The following is a 17,129-nucleotide window of genomic DNA, read 5'->3' on the forward strand; positions in this document are numbered from 1 at the left end:
CAGCGACCCCACACCTTCCTGCCTCTGGCTCCCGGCCCAGCGCATGCTCAGCCCCGAGACCGAGTCTCACTACCCCGAGCCCCCGGCTCTCCTCGCGCAGTGGTGCTAGCCTACGTGTTTTGTCTTAAATTAACTCTTCTCTGCTAGCCCAAGCTTAGGTAATTACCGTTCCTGGGATGTATCTTCATAATTTGAATCTAATTGTTTCTTTCATGACTCTCAGTTCGGTGCATAGAGGTCAAATGATAAGCCACAGGGTTTTATTTGCACCTGTCACTGAAGTAACCCTGTACAGAATGCTTCATTTTAACAGATCGCTAAAGTAAGAACAGAATTTTTTAATGTGTACTTTTCTTTGGTATCTTCTCATGAAAAGCATTTACTTAAATGGGGGCAGGGGGGGGGGGGGTAGTAGGGATATTTCTTTTGCTGAAAGTATTGAAAAACCAAAGTAAAAGAAATGTCCTCCTGGGAAAAACAAAGAAAGGAAGTGCTGTCTGCCCGTTCTTAGTTCTTAACCCCAGGGCCGTGCAGACACACCGGGAGCCAGTCTGATGGAGGCGCCCGTCGCTCACCCACCCGAGAGAAAGCCCACGGGGGAGGGGGAGTGTGCTGAGCGGCTCAGGCTTCCCCGAGCTCCCCAGCCTCACCAGGTGAGCCGATTCTCCGATTCTCCGCAAACCAGGGCTCAGGGGAGGGGAGCCACCAGTGCTGGGCAGGGGGCGCTGCAGCGGGCAGCCCCTCGCTGCGGGCCCAGGTGTTCCTGGCAGCTCAGGCAGGGCCCACGTGGTGGGCTCACACTCCAGCCTTGCCCCTCTGGAGGTCTGGCTCCAGGGCGCCCCCTGCCAGTCACCTTGTGGGCACACGTTACCAACCATCACCTGGGGCTGCCAGGAATGACAGGCACCTCCTCGTGGGCCCCTTACGAAGGGACTATGCATCCCTGCCGTTCTCCTGGACTAAGGAGGAGCCACAGCCGTGGCTGCTGTGCAGACACCTTTCTTTTTTTTTTTTTTTTTTAATATATTTTATTGATTTTATACAGAGAGGAAGGGAGAGAGAGAGAGAGAGTTAGAAACATCGATGAAAGAGAGTCATCGATCAGCTGCCTCTTGCACACCCCCTACTGGGGATGTGCCCGCAACCAAGGTACATGCCCGTGACCGGAATCGAACCCGGGTCCCCTCAGTCCCCAAGCCGACGCTCTATCCATTGAGCCAAACCGGTTTCGGCTGTGCAGACACCTTTCATGACACACTGCCATTTTTAAAAAATGTGGAACGCTTCAGGAATTTGCACGTCATCCTTGGACAGTGGCCACGCTGATCTCTGTATGGTTCCGATTCGTAGTACACGTGCTGCCGAAGCGAGCACCACACGGTCATTTAAAATATATATATATTTTGTTAATTTCAGAGGAGAGGAAGAGGTAGAAACATCAGTGATGAGAATCATTGATTGCCTCCTGCACGCCCCCCACTGGGGGTCGAGCCCACGACCCTGGCATGTCCCCCTGAGCAGAATTGAACCCGGGACCCTTCAGTTCACAGGCTCTATCCACTGAGCCACACCAGGTAGGGCTGCCCTGTCATTTTTAAGTTCCCAGGGCTGGGGCCAGGAGAGGGGGGGGGGCACGCTCCGGGTCTCGGGGCTGCAGGTGTGGCAGGGGCAGCAGGTGTGGCAGGGGCAGCAGGTGGCCGAGGACCTGGCCCGGCGGAGGATCTGCTCCCGGGATGACTCGCGCCGGTGGGCAGGAGGCCTCGGTCTGGCCCCTGGGCCTCCAAAGGCTGCTGGAGTGTCCTCCTGGCGTGGCCGCCGGCCTCCCCCAGACCTGAGCCGAGGGAACGGAGCCCGCAGGAGGGTTCTGTGCTGTTGTGACCTCCCTGCCCCGCCTGTGCTGTCACTTCTTCATTCTGTGAGGAAGGCGCCACAGGCGCGCCCACATTCCAGAGGGTCGTCCTCCTCCGGAGAATTAGCCGGTGTCAGTGCCCCAAGGAGGGGCCTCCCGCTCTGGCCTCCGCCGCGCCCGCTCGCGCTTCATGCCTGGCCCCCCGCTCCCCGCTGACGTGCCCACACCCCTGCCTCTGGGAGGCCGCGGCGCCCCGCTCGCTCCGTCAGGCTCCCGGTATCCTGGAGAAGGCCGTTCCTTCCCAACTCTGAACTACCAGCATCGACACTGACGTTCATCTGCAACTGTCCTTCGTAGCCACCCAACCCGCTCCCCTCCATCAACTGACTTTCAGACAAAATGGCGAAACTGGAAGCGGACTCCAAGGCGCCGCAGGTAACACGTGCGGCCAGGCCCGGCGAAGGAAGGGCAAGGCCCGGGCCCGGCGGCTGCGGGAGGCGCCCCGCGCCCCGGACCACAAGGCTGTGTCTGGAAGATGGTTTGTCTGGGCGATCCGAGCCGCTCCCTCGTGCCCTTCGCCTGGAACCCGCGGCTCCAGCGGCCCCGGCTTCCCTCCCGCGCAGCGCAGCGCAGCCAGCAGCCAGCAGCCAGGGGGCGGGGCTGCGGCGTCACGTGGGGGGCGGGCTGCGTCACGTGGGTCCAGAGTAGAGCGTCACGTGGGGCGCGGGCAGCGTCGCGGGGAGGGGCGGGGCGACGGCGTCGCGGGGGGCGCGGCGCGGCGCGGGGCGGGGCCGGGCGCTCGTCGCCGATCGCACGATGTGACGCGCCGCCCGGGGCAGGCCGGGCCTTGAAGATGGCGGCGGGCTCCGCGAGCGGCTCGGCCCGGCAGTAGCGGCGGCACGGACTCGCCGCGGGGCCGCCGCCCCGGGAGTGGCAGCAGCGGCGGCGGGACTCGAGGATGGTAAAATGACCCAGGGGAAGAAGAAGAAACGGGCCGCGAACCGCAGTATCATGCTGGCCAAGAAGATCATCATTAAGGACGGAGGCACGGTGAGCGGAGGGCCCGCGGGCCCGGCCCCCGCCCCGCCGGTGCCCGCCCGCCGCGGGGCCGCCCTCCCGGCCCGGCCCGGCCCGGCGCCGCGGGCCTCCCGCCCGGCCCGGCCTCCGGGAGGGGCCGCCGGCCCGTCCTCACCCGCCGCCTCGCCCCCCGCGACCCTCGGGGCCTGGCCGCGACCCACGTGCGCTCCGCCGGGGCCGGGGAGCGCGCCCGCCCGCCGCCGTCCATATGCTCTCCCGGGCGCCGCGCAGGGCCGGGCCGCGCCCTCCTCCCGGTGGCGGGGTCGGCGCCCGGCCTGGCCGCCCGCCCGGAGCCGCGGAGGTGGCTGCCCCCGCGCCGAGGCCGCCGGGCCCGGGGAACGGCCGTCCCGGCGGCGCTGAACCCCCCGGTGTCCGTGCAGCCGCCTGGCTGCGGGCCGGGGGAGGGCGGCGGAGGGCCGGACGGAGGGCCGGAGGGCAGGGAAAGTTGGCTTCTTGGGAACAGTTGTCATCACGATACACTTCACGCCGAGGGGGCCGCGGGCCGGGGCCGGCCCGGAAGGGGAGGAGGGGGTTACCTGGGAACAACTCCCCCGACATCGTAGGCCGAACCTCCGGGGCTGCATCCTGGGCCCGGGCCCCGCGGAGCCGGCCCCCCTTCCCGCGGCCAGGCCGGGGCCCTGAGCGGGCCCGCGGAGGGCCTGCCGGGCCATTTGAAGAAAGTGCCGCGGTTTGGACATTGGACACTGCGGTGGGGCCCGGCGGGCGCTGGCACATCGGGGCAGTCTGAGTGCGCTGGCGGGCAGCTGTCAGGCTCTTAGACGTCACAGACTTGGCATTTGGTGGGGACACTGCCATCCAGGCCTGAGGCTTCTGTTGTTGGTGATGAAGCATCGCCGGGGCCAGGTGAGGAGCGTGGCGGTGAGCGCCGGTAGCACCGCCAGGCAGAGAAGTGCCCGAGAGGATGCTGGCTGCCCTGGCTGCCTGGTCCCCGGGCGCTGCATTCGATGCCTCTGGGCCTGCAGGCGGGGCAGGCGGGGCAGGCGGGCAGGGGTGTAAGAAGTGTGAGTGGAGCCGATGAAGAAAGTTTCCTTTTCTTGTAAGCTCCGTGTTTCCTCTTCGCTCGGCTTTGGCTCACAGATGCCTTCATGGCTCATCCTGAGAGCTGAGATGACTCTTCATCTCGTTACTTATCGGTGTTGTAGTGGATCCATAGCTTGCTTTTGGACACAATCCAGTCTTCCCCCCAGCAAGGGTTTCATGCAGGGGATGCATGGAGCCTGGGGGAGGGCGTGGACATCATCGCGTGTCATCTGGATGCACCTCCCCGGGCCGGACACCCTGTAGGATAGGGCTTTGTCCGCCCCGATTGCTGAGGGCCTAGCATGCGAGTCCGCAGTGGCAAACACACTCAGGGTGACAAAATGTGTGTGCCAACACATCTGTAGGTGGTTTTTATTGTAATTTGTTTATTCCTGTGTATAATCAGGAGATATATTTCTGTACCTGTCAGGGTAATTTTTTGCAAGGTTTATATTTTAATCCACTCTAGCTGTTAATGAAAACAAGCATAACTTTGCGAGTAAAACTTTTGCCCTGGCCGGTGTGGCTCAGTCTGTGGGTGTCCTCCCGAGCACAGGAAGGCGAGGGCGCTTGTCCGAGCTGATCCATCCTCGCTGGGGGCGCTGGAGGCAGCCCTTGGTGTTCCCTCTCTTTGTGGTTACTTTCCCTTCCTCTTCCTCTAAACGTCGACTTAAAAAAATAATAAATAACCCTGACGGGTTTGGCTCAGTGGGTAGAGCGTCGGCCTGTGGACTGAAAGGTCCCAGGTTTGATTCGGGTCAAGGGCATGTTGCAGGCACATCCTTGGGAGGGGGTGGTGCAGGAGGCAGCTAGTCAGTGTTACTCTTTCATCAATGTTTCTAACTCTCTATCCCTCTCCCTCTCTGTAAAAAATCTATAAAATATATTTAAATAATAATAAAGTAAAAGTAAACTTTATAAAGACATGATTTTAAAATGGCCTTTGATTTCCGGCCTCTTGTAATTGGTCAGGTTACCACCGTTACAAACGCTTCTTAAGAAAGGGAGGAAAACTGCCATGTGATATTGTTCAGTTCTCCTGGGTACGCTGGCGGTGGCTTATTCAGAGTCCAGCGCCTGGGGCACCTGGGCACACACAGCTCTGGGCAGCTCCCTCCTGGCAGGCCCTCCCCCCGCCATTGTCTGCTAGGTGCCCGGTCACCTTAACCAGCCGTGGCTTTGCTTTGTCCTTGCTCAGGGCGTCTCTCTGAGCCCGGCCAGCCACACAGCGTGGGCAGGGAGCTGGGGTGGTTTGTCGGAAAGTGAACTGAGCTCTTCCAGAATCCCCTTCGTCCGCAGCTCCTGGGGCTGGGGGGGAGGGGGGAGGGGGTAAGCAGGAGAGGCTGGCCTAGGCTGCCCGGAAGGTAAATGACCTTAAGGGGTGTGATCTACACTGCGGGGCAAAGTGGGTTTACAGGTGGCCGCGTGGCAAATTCAGAAACAAGAATAAAAGAATAAACCGTTTCACACACTCGAACCTGTGTGTCCGCAGGCCCTTCTGGGTCCGCTCACCTTGAGCTGTTGGCCCCGTTTGCGTTGACTTAGGTTTTCTGGGGAGTTTCTAAAGGGCCTGTCCTTCCGGAAGGAAGCACAGTGTTCAGTGGAAAACAACAGAGTTCACTAGAGAAGGTCCCCAGGTTAAACTCAGCAAATATGTAACCATCTGCTGTGTGCCATGTCACTGCTGAAGGCGCTGCGGCCTGACCACAGCACTAACTAGAGGCCCGGTGCCCGGCCCACCGGCCGGCCCGCCGACCGACCGACTGACCAACCGACTGACCGGCAGGCGGACATCTCCCGAGGGGTCCCGGGCTGCGAGAGGGCGCAGGCTGGGCTGAGCGACCCCCTAGTGCAGAAGTAACAAGTTTTTCATTAAAACCTTTATGTATGTAATGTTTTGCTAATCTCTTAGTCAGTGTGAACCATTCGGGACAGATGAATTTAAAAGTGCGTTTCTCCGGTGTTTTTAAATTCCGGTTGACGTACCACATAGGGATTAGACATTCATACCCTTACAGAGTGCTCACCCCAATAAGTCTAGCACCCATCTGACACCGTACACACTGAGTACATGTGGCTGATCGTGTTCCCTGTGCTGTGCTTCACGGTCCCGTGACCGTTTTTAAATATGATTTTATTTCAGAGGGAGGGAGGGAGGGAGAAGCATCAGTGATGAGGGGTCGGCTGCCTCCTGCACACCACTCTGGGGATTGAGGCTGCAACCAGACATGCACCCTGACCAGGAATCGAACCTGGTTCATAGGCCAACAATCAGCCACTGAGCCACGCGGGCCAGGCTCCATGACTATTTTTAAAACTTGCAATTTGTACTTGATAGTCCCTTTCACTTTTCCACCCAGCCCCTTGCACCCTTCCTGTCTGGCCTCCACCTGTTAGTTCTGTGTATGAGCTGATTTCTGTTTAGATTCCACAGATAAGCTAAATTGCGGTGTTTGACTTTCTCTGTCTCACTTATTTCACTTAGCAAAGTACCCTCAGAGTCCATCCATGACTCAAGTGGTAAGATTTCATTTTTTAAAAATATATTTTTTATTGATTTCGAGAGGAAAGGAGAGGGAGAGAATCACGATTGCCTGCCTCCTGCACATCCCCTTCTGAGGATCGAGGCTGCAGCACAGGCCAGGCATATGCCCTTGACCCGAACTGAACCTGGGACCCTTCAGTCCACAGGCCAAGGCTCTATCCACTGAGCCAAACCAGCCAGGGTAGATTTCATTCTTTTTTATGGCAGCATAATATTTCACTATTTCAGTACATCACATCCGCCTTATCCACTCGCCTGTCGATGGACACACAGGTTGTTTCTGTCTCTTGGCTCTTGTACAGAATGCTGCTATGGACATGGGGTACAGGACACGTAATATCTTTTTGGATTGGCGTTTTGGGTTTCTTTGGATAAATACCCAGAAGCTGCCCCGCTCTGCGTTCCGGGGTCGGCCTGGGGGGCTCCCTGGCCTCCACCCTCCCAGCACGAGTCTGCCGGCGGCTGGCCGTGCACCTGGCCCCTCAGGCCGTCCCACGCCTCTGGGCCCCGCCTTCTTTCCCGGCTGCCTCGGTGTGGAACGCCGCTCCTGGGCATTCAGGCCTCAGTCCTCCAGCCGCTCCCCGAGGGCTCAGTGTCTGCGGTGGTGGCTGCTGAGGTGCCCACGTCAGTCTCTGCAGCCCGGACCGGGCGGTGTCCTCCCGCAGACCGCTGCCCTCGGGCGGCCCAGGGCCTCCGCTGTGGGACTGGCACTGAGACGGCAGGTCCCCGTGGCGACCAGCCGAGCTGCGGGAAGGGGAACGAGCGATGGAGCAGCCCGAGGGCGGCGCCCGTACGCATCCTGCCTGGACGCGGAGGGACGCGGCCCGCTCACTCGCTGCCCCTGTTTTCCAGCCTCAAGGAATCGGCTCCCCCAGCGTGTACCACGCGGTCATCGTCATCTTCCTGGAGTTCTTCGCCTGGGGCCTGCTGACCGCGCCCACGCTGGTGGTAAGTCACCTTTCGCTGACCACTTCCTGTGAAGCCTCTTTCCCCAGTTCCGGGGCGAGCCTCCTTCCTTTCCGCGGCCTCAGCCCCTACTTCCTGGCCCCGCTTTGGTTGTGCCACTTCCGTGCAGCCTTGGGCAGAGGTCGACATTCTCCGTGCCCGCCTGGGGTCCTCACTGGGGACTGGGTGTCTGAGGTGCCTGGCGAATGCCCCAGTGCCCGGTGGTAGGTTGCCTCCCGTGCCAGCAGCCTGCAGAGCGAGCTGAGGAAGTGAAATTAGGGCGAATTGTGAGGGGGCGGTTGGAAACGGAGTAGGATGTTTTACTGAGACAAAGGCACCCTGAGGTTTTCTTCTGTTCTTTTAGGTATTACATGAAACCTTCCCTAAACATACATTTCTGATGAACGGCCTGATTCAAGGAGTCAAGGTAGGATCAGCGTGCATACAGTCATGCACGCGTGTGCTCACCCCAGCACCTAATACCTTGCCATGCAATCTGCCGGGATGGGAGCTGGGTAACTGACCCCGTAGGTGTCCCTTTTGCAGCCAGAGTGCGTCTTGGGTGTAAGTGTTTGAACCGGCTGGGCTTTCGGTCTCGTTTGGCTCAAATGTAGCACCTGCGCACCCTGATGAATCCCAGCTCGCACACGGGTCACTCCCTTCCCAGCATTCCCAGGGGCAGGCATCGGCCTTTATCGCAGAGACCGGTGCTTTTGTGAACTACAGTAAGAATATAAATTGAAAACTATTTTAGGGATTCAGAAATTTCTCCGTCTGGTCAGGTCTTGCATATTCTGCATGTTCTTTACTGGAGATTTCCTTTGACAGCAGGTTTTTAAACACAATTAGCCTGTGACTATAAAAGCATAACACGATCGTCTTTCTCCACCTGCGCGTGTGGCGTTCCTGGGGCTTAGTCCCTGGAGCGCTTCCTGTTTAATCGCAGCGAGGCTGCAGGTGATGTAGACCAGCGGGCGCCAGCCTTCTGGACCTCATGGACCACCGTGGTCAGACCACCGGCTGGCGCCCGCTGTGCTCGTCAGTCCTGGGAAACGCTGAAATCACACACACAAATAAGCTGTTCCTCTACACTTTGGGGACACGTTGTTTGAAATAAACCGGCTTCGGGCTCTCTGTGGGTCCCCTTTGGCTCACTGTTTCCTTCCCCCGCAGGGTCTGCTGTCCTTCCTCAGCGCCCCGCTCATTGGTGCTCTCTCCGACGTCTGGGGCCGGAAGTCCTTCCTGCTGCTGACGGTGTTCTTCACGTGTGCCCCGATCCCTCTGATGAAGATCAGCCCGTGGTAGGTGCCCGGCGGGTGTAGCAGCGAAAGGCCCTTCCTTCCGCTCAGCGCTGCCTCCCGCCCGCGCCCTCCGTGGCCCGCCGTGTGGGTCTGCATCGCTCGGGAGCAGCACGGCCGCTGCCGTCAGCACGCTCACACGCGATGGGGAAAGCTGCTGGGACGCATTTGGGACCACAGCTTTTATCACCTCTCGTTCGCTCTCCATAGCAACCGCCCGCTCACTGCCGGAGCCGGACTGAAGTTTGTCTAGTTTCTGTCCTCAGGCCCCAGGAAGTGCAGGGACTGAGTGACTGAGCTTTGTTTCTGTTAGTGCTGTGGCGACAGTAGTGGTTGGATCTCAAAAGCTTTGTTGCTGTCTTAAGTCAAAACTACAAAATTACTTAAAAATGCCCTGTTTGGTGAGGGACTGGCTGGAGACGTTGGTACTTTGTGTCCACACGTGCTGCCCCAGCCGCCACTGTGCTGTCCGAGCCTTTGGAGCCGGGCGGCCCGGAGCCAGTCCTCACTCCCGTCCCCTCCCTCCAGGTGGTACTTTGCCGTCATCTCCGTGTCGGGGGTGTTTGCAGTGACCTTCTCCGTGGTGTTCGCATACGTGGCGGACATCACCCAAGAGCACGAGAGAAGCATGGCCTACGGACAGGTGCGGTGCCCTCCCCGCAGCCCCGGGGCCCCGCTTGTCTGGTGACCTCACAGGGCAGTGCGTGCCTTACACGACCCGTTCCTGTTGGAATCAGCCCTTCAGGCCGCACTGCACACGCGCTCACATGCAGAGCCTTGTACGTGTGGCTGTTTGTGTTCCGTGTGTATTTAGTCGCACACGTCAGATTTGAAATTACGGATATTGCTACATTACTGAAGCTCTTCTGAACATTATTCTGAAGCTAAGGAACTCTTTTCTGGGTCGTGAGACGGAAATGGCTGATCTAAAGTCAGGAGGCTCATGCCGGACTCCAAGGTCAGTGGTCGGCAAACTGTGGCTCGCGAGTCACTGCGGCTCTTTGGCCCCTTGAGTGTGGCTCTTCCACAAAATACCACGGCCTGGGCGAGGCTATTTTGAAGAAGTGGCGTTCTAACACTCACGGGGCCAAAGAGCCGCATGTGGCTCGTGAGCCGTGGTTTGCTGACCACTGGTCTGGGTTAGGCCCACCGCTGGTGCTGGTTTCCAGCTAAGACTGATTGCTCCTCCTGCAGAGGAAGAGTGTGAGGCACAGGTGGGGGAGGGCTCACAGGGGCGGCAGCCTGCCTGGAAGGAAGGGGTCAGGTCCTGCTCTCACCTCTGACCTTGCGTGGCTCCAGGTCTCCGCCACGTTCGCCGCGAGCTTGGTGATCAGCCCTGCCATCGGCGCATACCTGGGCCGGGTGTACGGGGACAGCCTGGTGGTGGTCCTGGCGACGGCCATCGCGCTGCTGGACATCTGCTTCATCCTGGTGGCCGTGCCCGAGTCTCTGCCCGAGAAGATGCGGCCCGCATCCTGGGGGGCGCCCATCTCCTGGGAGCAGGCCGACCCCTTTGCGGCAAGTTCACCCCCTTCCCTCTCGGGGGCTGTGGGAGGGGAAGGGGTGAAGCCTCTGGCAGTGTGGGAGGCGGACAGAAACTAGAAAGGGCCTGCACAGCCGCCGCGGCCGCGCTGACGGTGCCCCCCCTCCCCTCGGTGTTGCAGTCCCTGAAGAAGGTGGGCCAGGACTCCATCGTGCTGCTCATCTGCATCACTGTGTTCCTCTCCTACCTCCCGGAGGCGGGCCAGTACTCCAGCTTCTTCCTGTACCTCCGCCAGGTGAGCCCGCCGGGAGGACCGCGGAAACGCCGTCGGAGGGCTGGGCTGGCAGAGACGGGGACAGGCGCACCGGGTCATCCCCCACGGGCTGCCACTCCTCAGGCAGAGTCAGCCTGCGGCCAGGGTGGCTCAGGCCGGTCTTGGCTGCCCACACAGATGGGGAGCTCGGCCGCTCGCAGACTGGAGCGCCCGTCGGCAGAGCAGCTGCCAGGAGCGTCAGCGCCTGCTCTGGTCCCGGGGCAGCGGGGCACCGAGAGGAGCACAGAGCCTGCTGCTGCTGGTCACAGGGCTCTGGCGCTGTAGCTGCCTCGGGTTTCTTCCTCTGGCTCAGTGGTCGGCAACTCGTCACAGCCAAATAGCAACAGGACGACGATAGAAATCTCTTTAGAGAGCCACATTTTTTTAAACTTCTTCTAACGCCACTTCTTCAACATAGACTCGCCCAGGCCGTGGTATTTTGTGGAAGAGCCACACTCCAGGGCCAAAGAGCCGCAAGTGGCTGGTGGGCCCGGTTTGCCGACCACTGGTCTAGCAGGTTTAGATTTGCTTAACTTGTACTAAGTGGGTTTGTGTTCAGCGTGTTAGCACCGTAGCGGATTCTCCGGGAAAGCCGTTTCCCTCGGGAGAATTCTTTGGTGACAAATGAGCAGTTTGATGTTTTCTGGCTCCGTGGATGTTGACGTGCTAGCCGTGGCATCAGTGTGGTGGTTGCTGTGCTTTTGTGTTCATTAACTTTTCCTGGGGACCTTCCAGATAATGAAGTTTTCACCAGAAAGTGTGGCGGCCTTCATAGCGGTCCTGGGCATCCTCTCCATCATCGCACAGGTGAGTCCGGCAGGCACGGGGAGCGGCTGCGCCTCCAGGATGCCCTCCGGGGGCTCCCGTGTCAGGCTCTGACACTCCATCTTGTCAGGCAGCTAACGTGGATGAGATGGGGGACTGACTGGCACATAGCAGCATGTGATGTGTAAGTCAGAGGACAGGGTGTGGACTTACACCAGGAAACGGTGTGCGCCTGTACAAGGAGAGGCTGGGCCTGGCTGTGGGGGGCACAGGCAGGATGGCTCTGGGCAGGGGACGGCAGTCGGGACAGGAAGTCGAGAAATGGAGGGACCCATCCTGTGGGCCTGTGGGCACCTGGCTCAGAAACGGGCCATTGGCAGAGGAGTGGCTTGGGTGTCTCAGGACCCGGATGTAACTGGCCGTTTGAGGAAGAATTGGATTTTCTTAGATCAGTTTCCTGGCCGGCAAGCTCTCCCTGTCCCACAGGAAGTTCCAGTCCAGTGAGCGGTGGAAGCCCCGCCCCACGGCCAGGCGCTGGGCTCCTGGCCCTGCAGCCACCGCACACGCTTCCACTTGGTCCGGCGCCTGTGTGACCTTAGAAAGAACGAGGAGCAGGGAGCCATCCGCTCAGAGCGGTGGTCACTGAGTGCTGTGTTCCTGGGCCAGGCACAGCACTGAGCACGGGTGCGAACAGGACAGAGTTTGGAGGCGGTGCTGTTCCCGCCAAATGGAAGGGGCATTTTGTAGGAGTCGGTCTCCGTGAAGTGACTTGGCCGGGCCACACACAGCCAAGATGGGGTGGGGGACTTTCCCAGGGGCTGTGCTCTGGGCCCTTGGCGGGGCTGCCCCCAGGCCGTGGTAAACGGGTCACGTTCAGAAGGGCCCAGGTACCCGCGGGATGAGCGCAGGCGAAGGGGCGAGTAGCTGGGCTGTTTCCTTTAGTCAGGAATGAGCCTGCAGAGTAAAGCTGTCACATCAGAGGCCCCAGGTCCTGGTCGGAACCTTCTGACCTGCCAGCTCAACTTCAGAACTGCTCAGCGAAGCTCCCTGTCCCGTTCCCGGTCCTGGCCTCTGCACCCGGGGGTAGCCCCCTTAGGGCAGCTGTGCGGACGCCCCGTCTAGAAAAGCGGAGTCCGCCGAAACCGGCCTGCGGACTGAAGGGTCCTGGGTTTGATCCCGGTCAGGGGCATGTACCTTGGTTGTGGGCATATCCCCAGTGGGGAGTGTGCGAGAGGCAGCTGATTGATGACTCTCATCGATGTTTCTGTCTCTCCCTTCCTCACTGTAAGAAATCAATAAAAAATATATATTAAAAAAATAGAAAAGCAGAGTCCTGCTCCTGGCCGTCACCCCGTATTTTAAAGTGACAAGCGCTTTGGTCTTTTTTTCCAGACCATAGTCTTGAGTTTGCTCATGAGATCCATTGGAAATAAGAACACCATTTTGTTGGGTCTGGGGTTTCAGATCTTACAACTGGCGTGGTATGGCTTCGGTTCAGAGCCTTGGTAAGTCATTAATTTCCTTTAAACGCTTGGTGTCAGCCTTGTTTTGAGATACAATTCAGCTTTCGTAGTTACTTGCTCCTCAGCTGAGGTTCAGCCCGTCTTCCTGTGCTCCCCTCACTGTGTCACACCTCTCCCCTGTGTGAACTGCCTGGGGACACTACGGCGGACTCCCAGGGTGGGTTTGTGAACAGGCCTCCAGCAGTTTGTCGTTAGGAAAAGCACACAGTCCCACAGCCGCTGGGCCTGAAGCCAGTTCCCTCGTCGGAAAGCAAGTCAAGCAGCCCCAGTGGCTGTCCCGACAGCAGTGGGTCTGGGAGGAGCGCCCAGCGGTTCCGGCCCAGCCCCCGCTGGACACTCTGCCCTTCCTCCCAGCTGGCTCCCCAGGGAGGGGCGGGCTGCCGTCCTCAGGGGCAGGGCTGTGCTCCCGTTCGGACTGACGCTCCATTGCCGAACAGTCTGACGTGGTGTGTGCTGGTGGCGTTTCTCTGGTCTAGCTTTTAGCTGCTCAGTGATAAAACATTTACTTTAAAAGCAAGATCAGACCAATGGTGCCTCCACTCAGTCAGAGTCGGTGGGAACCCGCAGGAAGTGTTTGGAAACAGCTCGTGTTTGTTTTAAGCCTTATTCTCCCTGTGGGGGGAGGAGGGCCTGTCAGGGTCTAGTGGTGCAGCTCCCAGCGGCGCTCACGGTGCCCAGAGACGGGCGGCGGGAGCAGGGCTTAGCTCCGCCCTCTGCCCGCAGGATGATGTGGGCCGCGGGGGCCGTGGCTGCCATGTCCAGCATCACCTTTCCCGCCGTCAGCGCGCTCGTGTCCCGAACCGCCGATGCCGACCAACAGGGTGAGTGCGGGGTGGGGGCAGCTGTGTGAGCACAGCGTCCAGCCCCGTCCCCTCCGGGCACAGGGCCCTGGCCTCCCGCTGACCCCCGGTCTGCTGGGGTGCCCCGCCCAGACCCTGGGGGCGCTCACCACCGGGCACGTCTCCGGGTCAGCGCCCTGCAGCCCCAGGCGGACGTCTGTAGCGCCTTAGCCTTGTGGTGGGAACACTTCATCCTGAACTGCCAGTGATGATTGGAAATGGCCACTGGTCATAAGGGGTCTGACAAGAGGCCGTTGGTCAGTGAGGAAGGACAGCAAGCTGCCCCCTCAGACACACGTGTAAGAGCTGCCTTTGGCTGCCAGGACCGACTCGGCGCCTGGGAGCCTGTGGGGGGTAAAAGGCTTCTGCGCCTTGTCTCTGTATGGCCGGTGGCGCCGTGAGCCGATGGCCTCGGGCGGCTTCCTGTGCGTCACAGCCAGCTGGCAGCGGCAGAAAGGCTCTGGCTCCCCTCGGTGGTGCAGGTCCCAGGGTCGCCAGGACCCGAGGTGCACAAGTGACGTTCTGTCCGCCTTTAGGTGTTGTCCAGGGGATGATAACGGGAATCCGGGGGCTGTGCAACGGCCTGGGCCCCGCGCTCTACGGCTTCATCTTCTACATCTTCCACGTGGAGCTCAAAGAGCTGCCCATGACGGGCACGGACCTGGGGACCAACACCAGCCCGCAGCACCACTTTGAGCAGGTAAAGTGGCTCCTCCCTCACACAGCTGGGTGACACGCTCGCTCTTTTAGGTTGACCAGCACTTAAAACCAGGCCTGACTGGTTGTGTGTGCCTTTGGCTGCCACCAGTCTCAGCGTGCTAGTTTGTCGTGCTGTGGGGCCGGAGGCATTGTTTGCCAGGCTCCTCGTTAACAGCTGTAATATTAACGGCAAAGAGTGTACAGACCACTCAGCAGTTTCCTTGCTCACTAGCCTTGTAACCAGCTCAGACTGGTTTTCATCAGTCAGGTGGCGGTTTGTGGCCACCTATAGGCCTGCAGTGTGAGTGCGGGCTGAGACCAGGTCTGGTGGAGGTTTGTCCTGTTTCTCCTGAACTGGCCTTGGGTGAAGGCTCCTGGGGGTGCAGGTCCTGTGTTGCAGCGACCCTATTCGGCAGAGGCTGCTCTCTGGGGTCTGCTGTCCCCAGGCCCTCCGGGAAGGGAATGCTTTTCCTAACTGGCTTTCCTGCTGAGAGGAACGTGGGCTTCTAGTGCATGGTGGTCAGCTGTTACCGAAGGTAAGCAGTCTGTCTCCCCTAGAACTCCATCATCCCCGGCCCGCCCTTCCTCTTCGGAGCCTGCTCGGTGCTGCTCGCTCTGCTGGTGGCCTTGTTCATCCCGGAGCACACCAACCTGAGCCTGCGCTCCAGCAGCTGGCGGAAGCACTGCGGTGGCCACAGCCACCCGCACAGCGCGCAGGCGCCAGGAGAGGCCAAAGAACCCTTGCTCCAGGACACGAACGTGTGAGCCGCCTGCGCCGCAGAGCTGATGTACATTCCACGGCGCCTCCACACTCACCCAAGGGCCTGGAGGACGGATCTGCATGGACTCCGGGAACTAGAGAAAGAACTGGACCGTTTTCCAAAGACGTTACAATTTCTTTTGAAAAGAAACCTTTTGTTTATCGCACCACTTCCTTGCCACCAAGCTGTTTATTATTCACGTCCTTTCATTAAAGCTCTCTGTGACTTCTTAGACACTAGCAGCGTGTCTGCACCGTCCCCAGGGGCTGGGCTTCGGGTTACCCACGTCACGGGGGCGGAGCAGAGGCGTGGCTGCGGGCCTGCTCGCTTTCACCTTGTCCAACCCGGGCCCAACGATTCAAAGCCTTAAACGCAGATGCACTGAAGGGTGAGTGAACTGTCAAGAGTTAAGAGGATTATACTAAACCTGGATCATGTGTCAAGCCTGTTTGTAATTCTAGTTTAAACATTCTTCACTGCTGTTTTTAAAATAAATGTCAGCCATGTTTTGTTCAGTTGAGTGTGTGGAGCCTGTAACCTCCATGTTGGCTTACAGTTGTCCCCCAGCTCCTTACACCACTGCCCTCTCCTGTTTGCAGAATCATAACCTCAACACTTGAACACGTAATTAAACCTGTAGTCAAGCTGGTAGCCTTGAAAACGTCACGTGATACCTAATGTAGATAAATATATATAGTGGCCTTTCAGGACTGTCACAGTAACACTTTACTTACAGAGCTAATGTTTGTCCTACATTTTCAGGACCCTGGAAGAGAGCTTTATACAATTCCTGATGTGAATTTCTCTAAAGTGTATATTTTTGTGTCCAGTTATATTATTTAAAAAAGTGTTACTTTGTAAAAATGTACATAAAGTATTGTATAGTTTACAGGGTTTTCATCTTGTGTGTGATTATTGCTTAATGCTTTTTAAACTTGGAACATTCACTAACAGTTAAATAAGGTCTTAAAAAATGTAAATATTCTGTTAATAAAATTAAATATTTTAATGATTTTTTAAAGAAAGTCTTGATCTGTGATTTCCACTAGGGCCGGTGTGGCTTTGACACCATCATCATTTCTGCAGTAACAAATCACAGCAGTACGCCTTCCCTCTGAATCCATTTCTTCCCTTCACTGTAAAACACTCTTATAGGGCACAAACACTGAAAATCTAGTCAGTAAGTGAAAGCAAGTTGCTAAGCAGAGGTGTTGTATATCAGTCCTTTTCCTGTTTTCATACACTTTTCTTTTTTAATCCTCACCCGAGGATAATTTTCCATCGGTTTTTAGGGAGAGTGGGAAAGAGAGAAACATCGGTGTGAGAGAAACACATCAATTGGTTGCTTCCCGCATGTGCTCCCACCAGGGCCTGGCCAGGGAGGAGCCTGCAACCAAGGTATGTGCCCTTGACCAGAATCGAATCCGGGACCCTTCAGTCCGCAGTCTGAAGCTCTAGCCACTGAGCCAAATCAGCCAGGGTCACATACTTTTTACATGCCCTACTCCTGAAATATTACTAACCAAACTCACAGAAACACATTAAATTCAGCTTTCTGATTATTAGTATGTATTCAAAACAATTTCAAATGAAAGTTTAAGAGGTAGAGCAAAGAATTAGCACACTCCAAAGTCAGTACACGTATAATACATCTAATAGAAAATCTTTGGCACATCGAAGTGATCTATCATTCGGAAATTCTAATTTATATTAAATTTTAAAAAGCTTCCTGTACGTCATCCCATCCACATCCTGTTCCTAAACTTGTGCACATGTTTACACTTCACAGAACAGACTAACATGGCCAAGAGCCTCCTTCCCACTCTGAGCACTCTGCGGTGCTTTAGCCAAGTGCTCTCACTGTGCAGTGTATGTAAATACGGAGACAATCACGTGAAAAGCCACCGCCCAGAGGGCTACTGAATGTTCGAGGTGAGTCCCTAGAGCAGGATGCCTTGTAGTTGCCCGCAGTTGCAAAGTATCAGACAACA

The 17,129-nt window shown here is 57.9% G+C and overlaps 2 protein-coding genes and 1 non-coding gene across 5 annotated transcripts in view; 2 read left to right on the forward strand and 1 right to left on the reverse strand.

Moving 5' to 3' along the window:
• SLC35A3 (solute carrier family 35 member A3) overlaps positions 1 to 14,808 on the forward strand; it is a 29,196-nt gene extending 14,388 nt beyond the window's left edge. The window contains exon 8 of one of the 2 annotated variants that reach the window (XM_036453311.1): positions 14,796 to 14,808. The gene's annotated coding sequence lies outside the window, so the exon portion shown is untranslated. Of the gene's footprint in view, positions 1 to 3,582; positions 3,595 to 14,795 lie in introns of those variants that run through there. The other variant, XM_045586832.1, reaches the window with a different exon arrangement.
• On the reverse strand, positions 1,270 to 1,374 carry LOC118727519. The gene has a single exon (XR_004990599.1). It is a non-coding gene; the product is annotated as a U6 spliceosomal RNA (small nuclear RNA).
• MFSD14A (major facilitator superfamily domain containing 14A) lies at positions 2,640 to 16,159 on the forward strand. 2 transcript variants are annotated; one of them, XM_036453303.2, is made up of 12 exons: positions 2,641 to 2,899; positions 7,365 to 7,460; positions 7,822 to 7,884; positions 8,631 to 8,758; positions 9,284 to 9,398; positions 10,055 to 10,273; positions 10,420 to 10,533; positions 11,287 to 11,358; positions 12,709 to 12,821; positions 13,563 to 13,660; positions 14,215 to 14,378; positions 14,936 to 16,159. In XM_036453303.2, exons 1-12 carry the CDS (start codon positions 2,816 to 2,818, stop codon positions 15,140 to 15,142), a joined length of 1,473 nt encoding a protein of 490 aa, XP_036309196.1. In that variant the 5' UTR covers positions 2,641 to 2,815; the 3' UTR covers positions 15,143 to 16,159. The 2 variants fall into 2 exon arrangements, with proteins under 2 accessions (XP_036309197.1, XP_036309196.1); XM_036453304.2 differs by lacking the exon at positions 7,365 to 7,460 and having other exon boundaries at positions 2,640 to 2,899.
• Positions 16,160 to 17,129: the final 970 nt, after the last annotated feature.

Source organism: Pipistrellus kuhlii, unplaced genomic scaffold (assembly GCF_014108245.1).
Source record: "Pipistrellus kuhlii isolate mPipKuh1 unplaced genomic scaffold, mPipKuh1.p scaffold_m20_p_24, whole genome shotgun sequence".
NCBI lineage: Eukaryota > Metazoa > Chordata > Mammalia > Chiroptera > Vespertilionidae > Pipistrellus > Pipistrellus kuhlii.

Excerpts from the sequence above, each read along its gene's own strand:
- MFSD14A (XM_036453303.2), top strand. The coding sequence starts at position 2,816 with ATGACCCAGGGGAAGAAGAAGAAACGGGCCGCGAACCGCAGTATCATG. Across the intron at positions 10,274-10,419 it reads AGCAGGCCGACCCCTTTGCG|TCCCTGAAGAAGGTGGGCCA; the intron begins GCAAGTTCACCC and ends TCGGTGTTGCAG. Across the intron at positions 14,379-14,935 it reads CGCAGCACCACTTTGAGCAG|AACTCCATCATCCCCGGCCC; the intron begins GTAAAGTGGCTC and ends TGTCTCCCCTAG.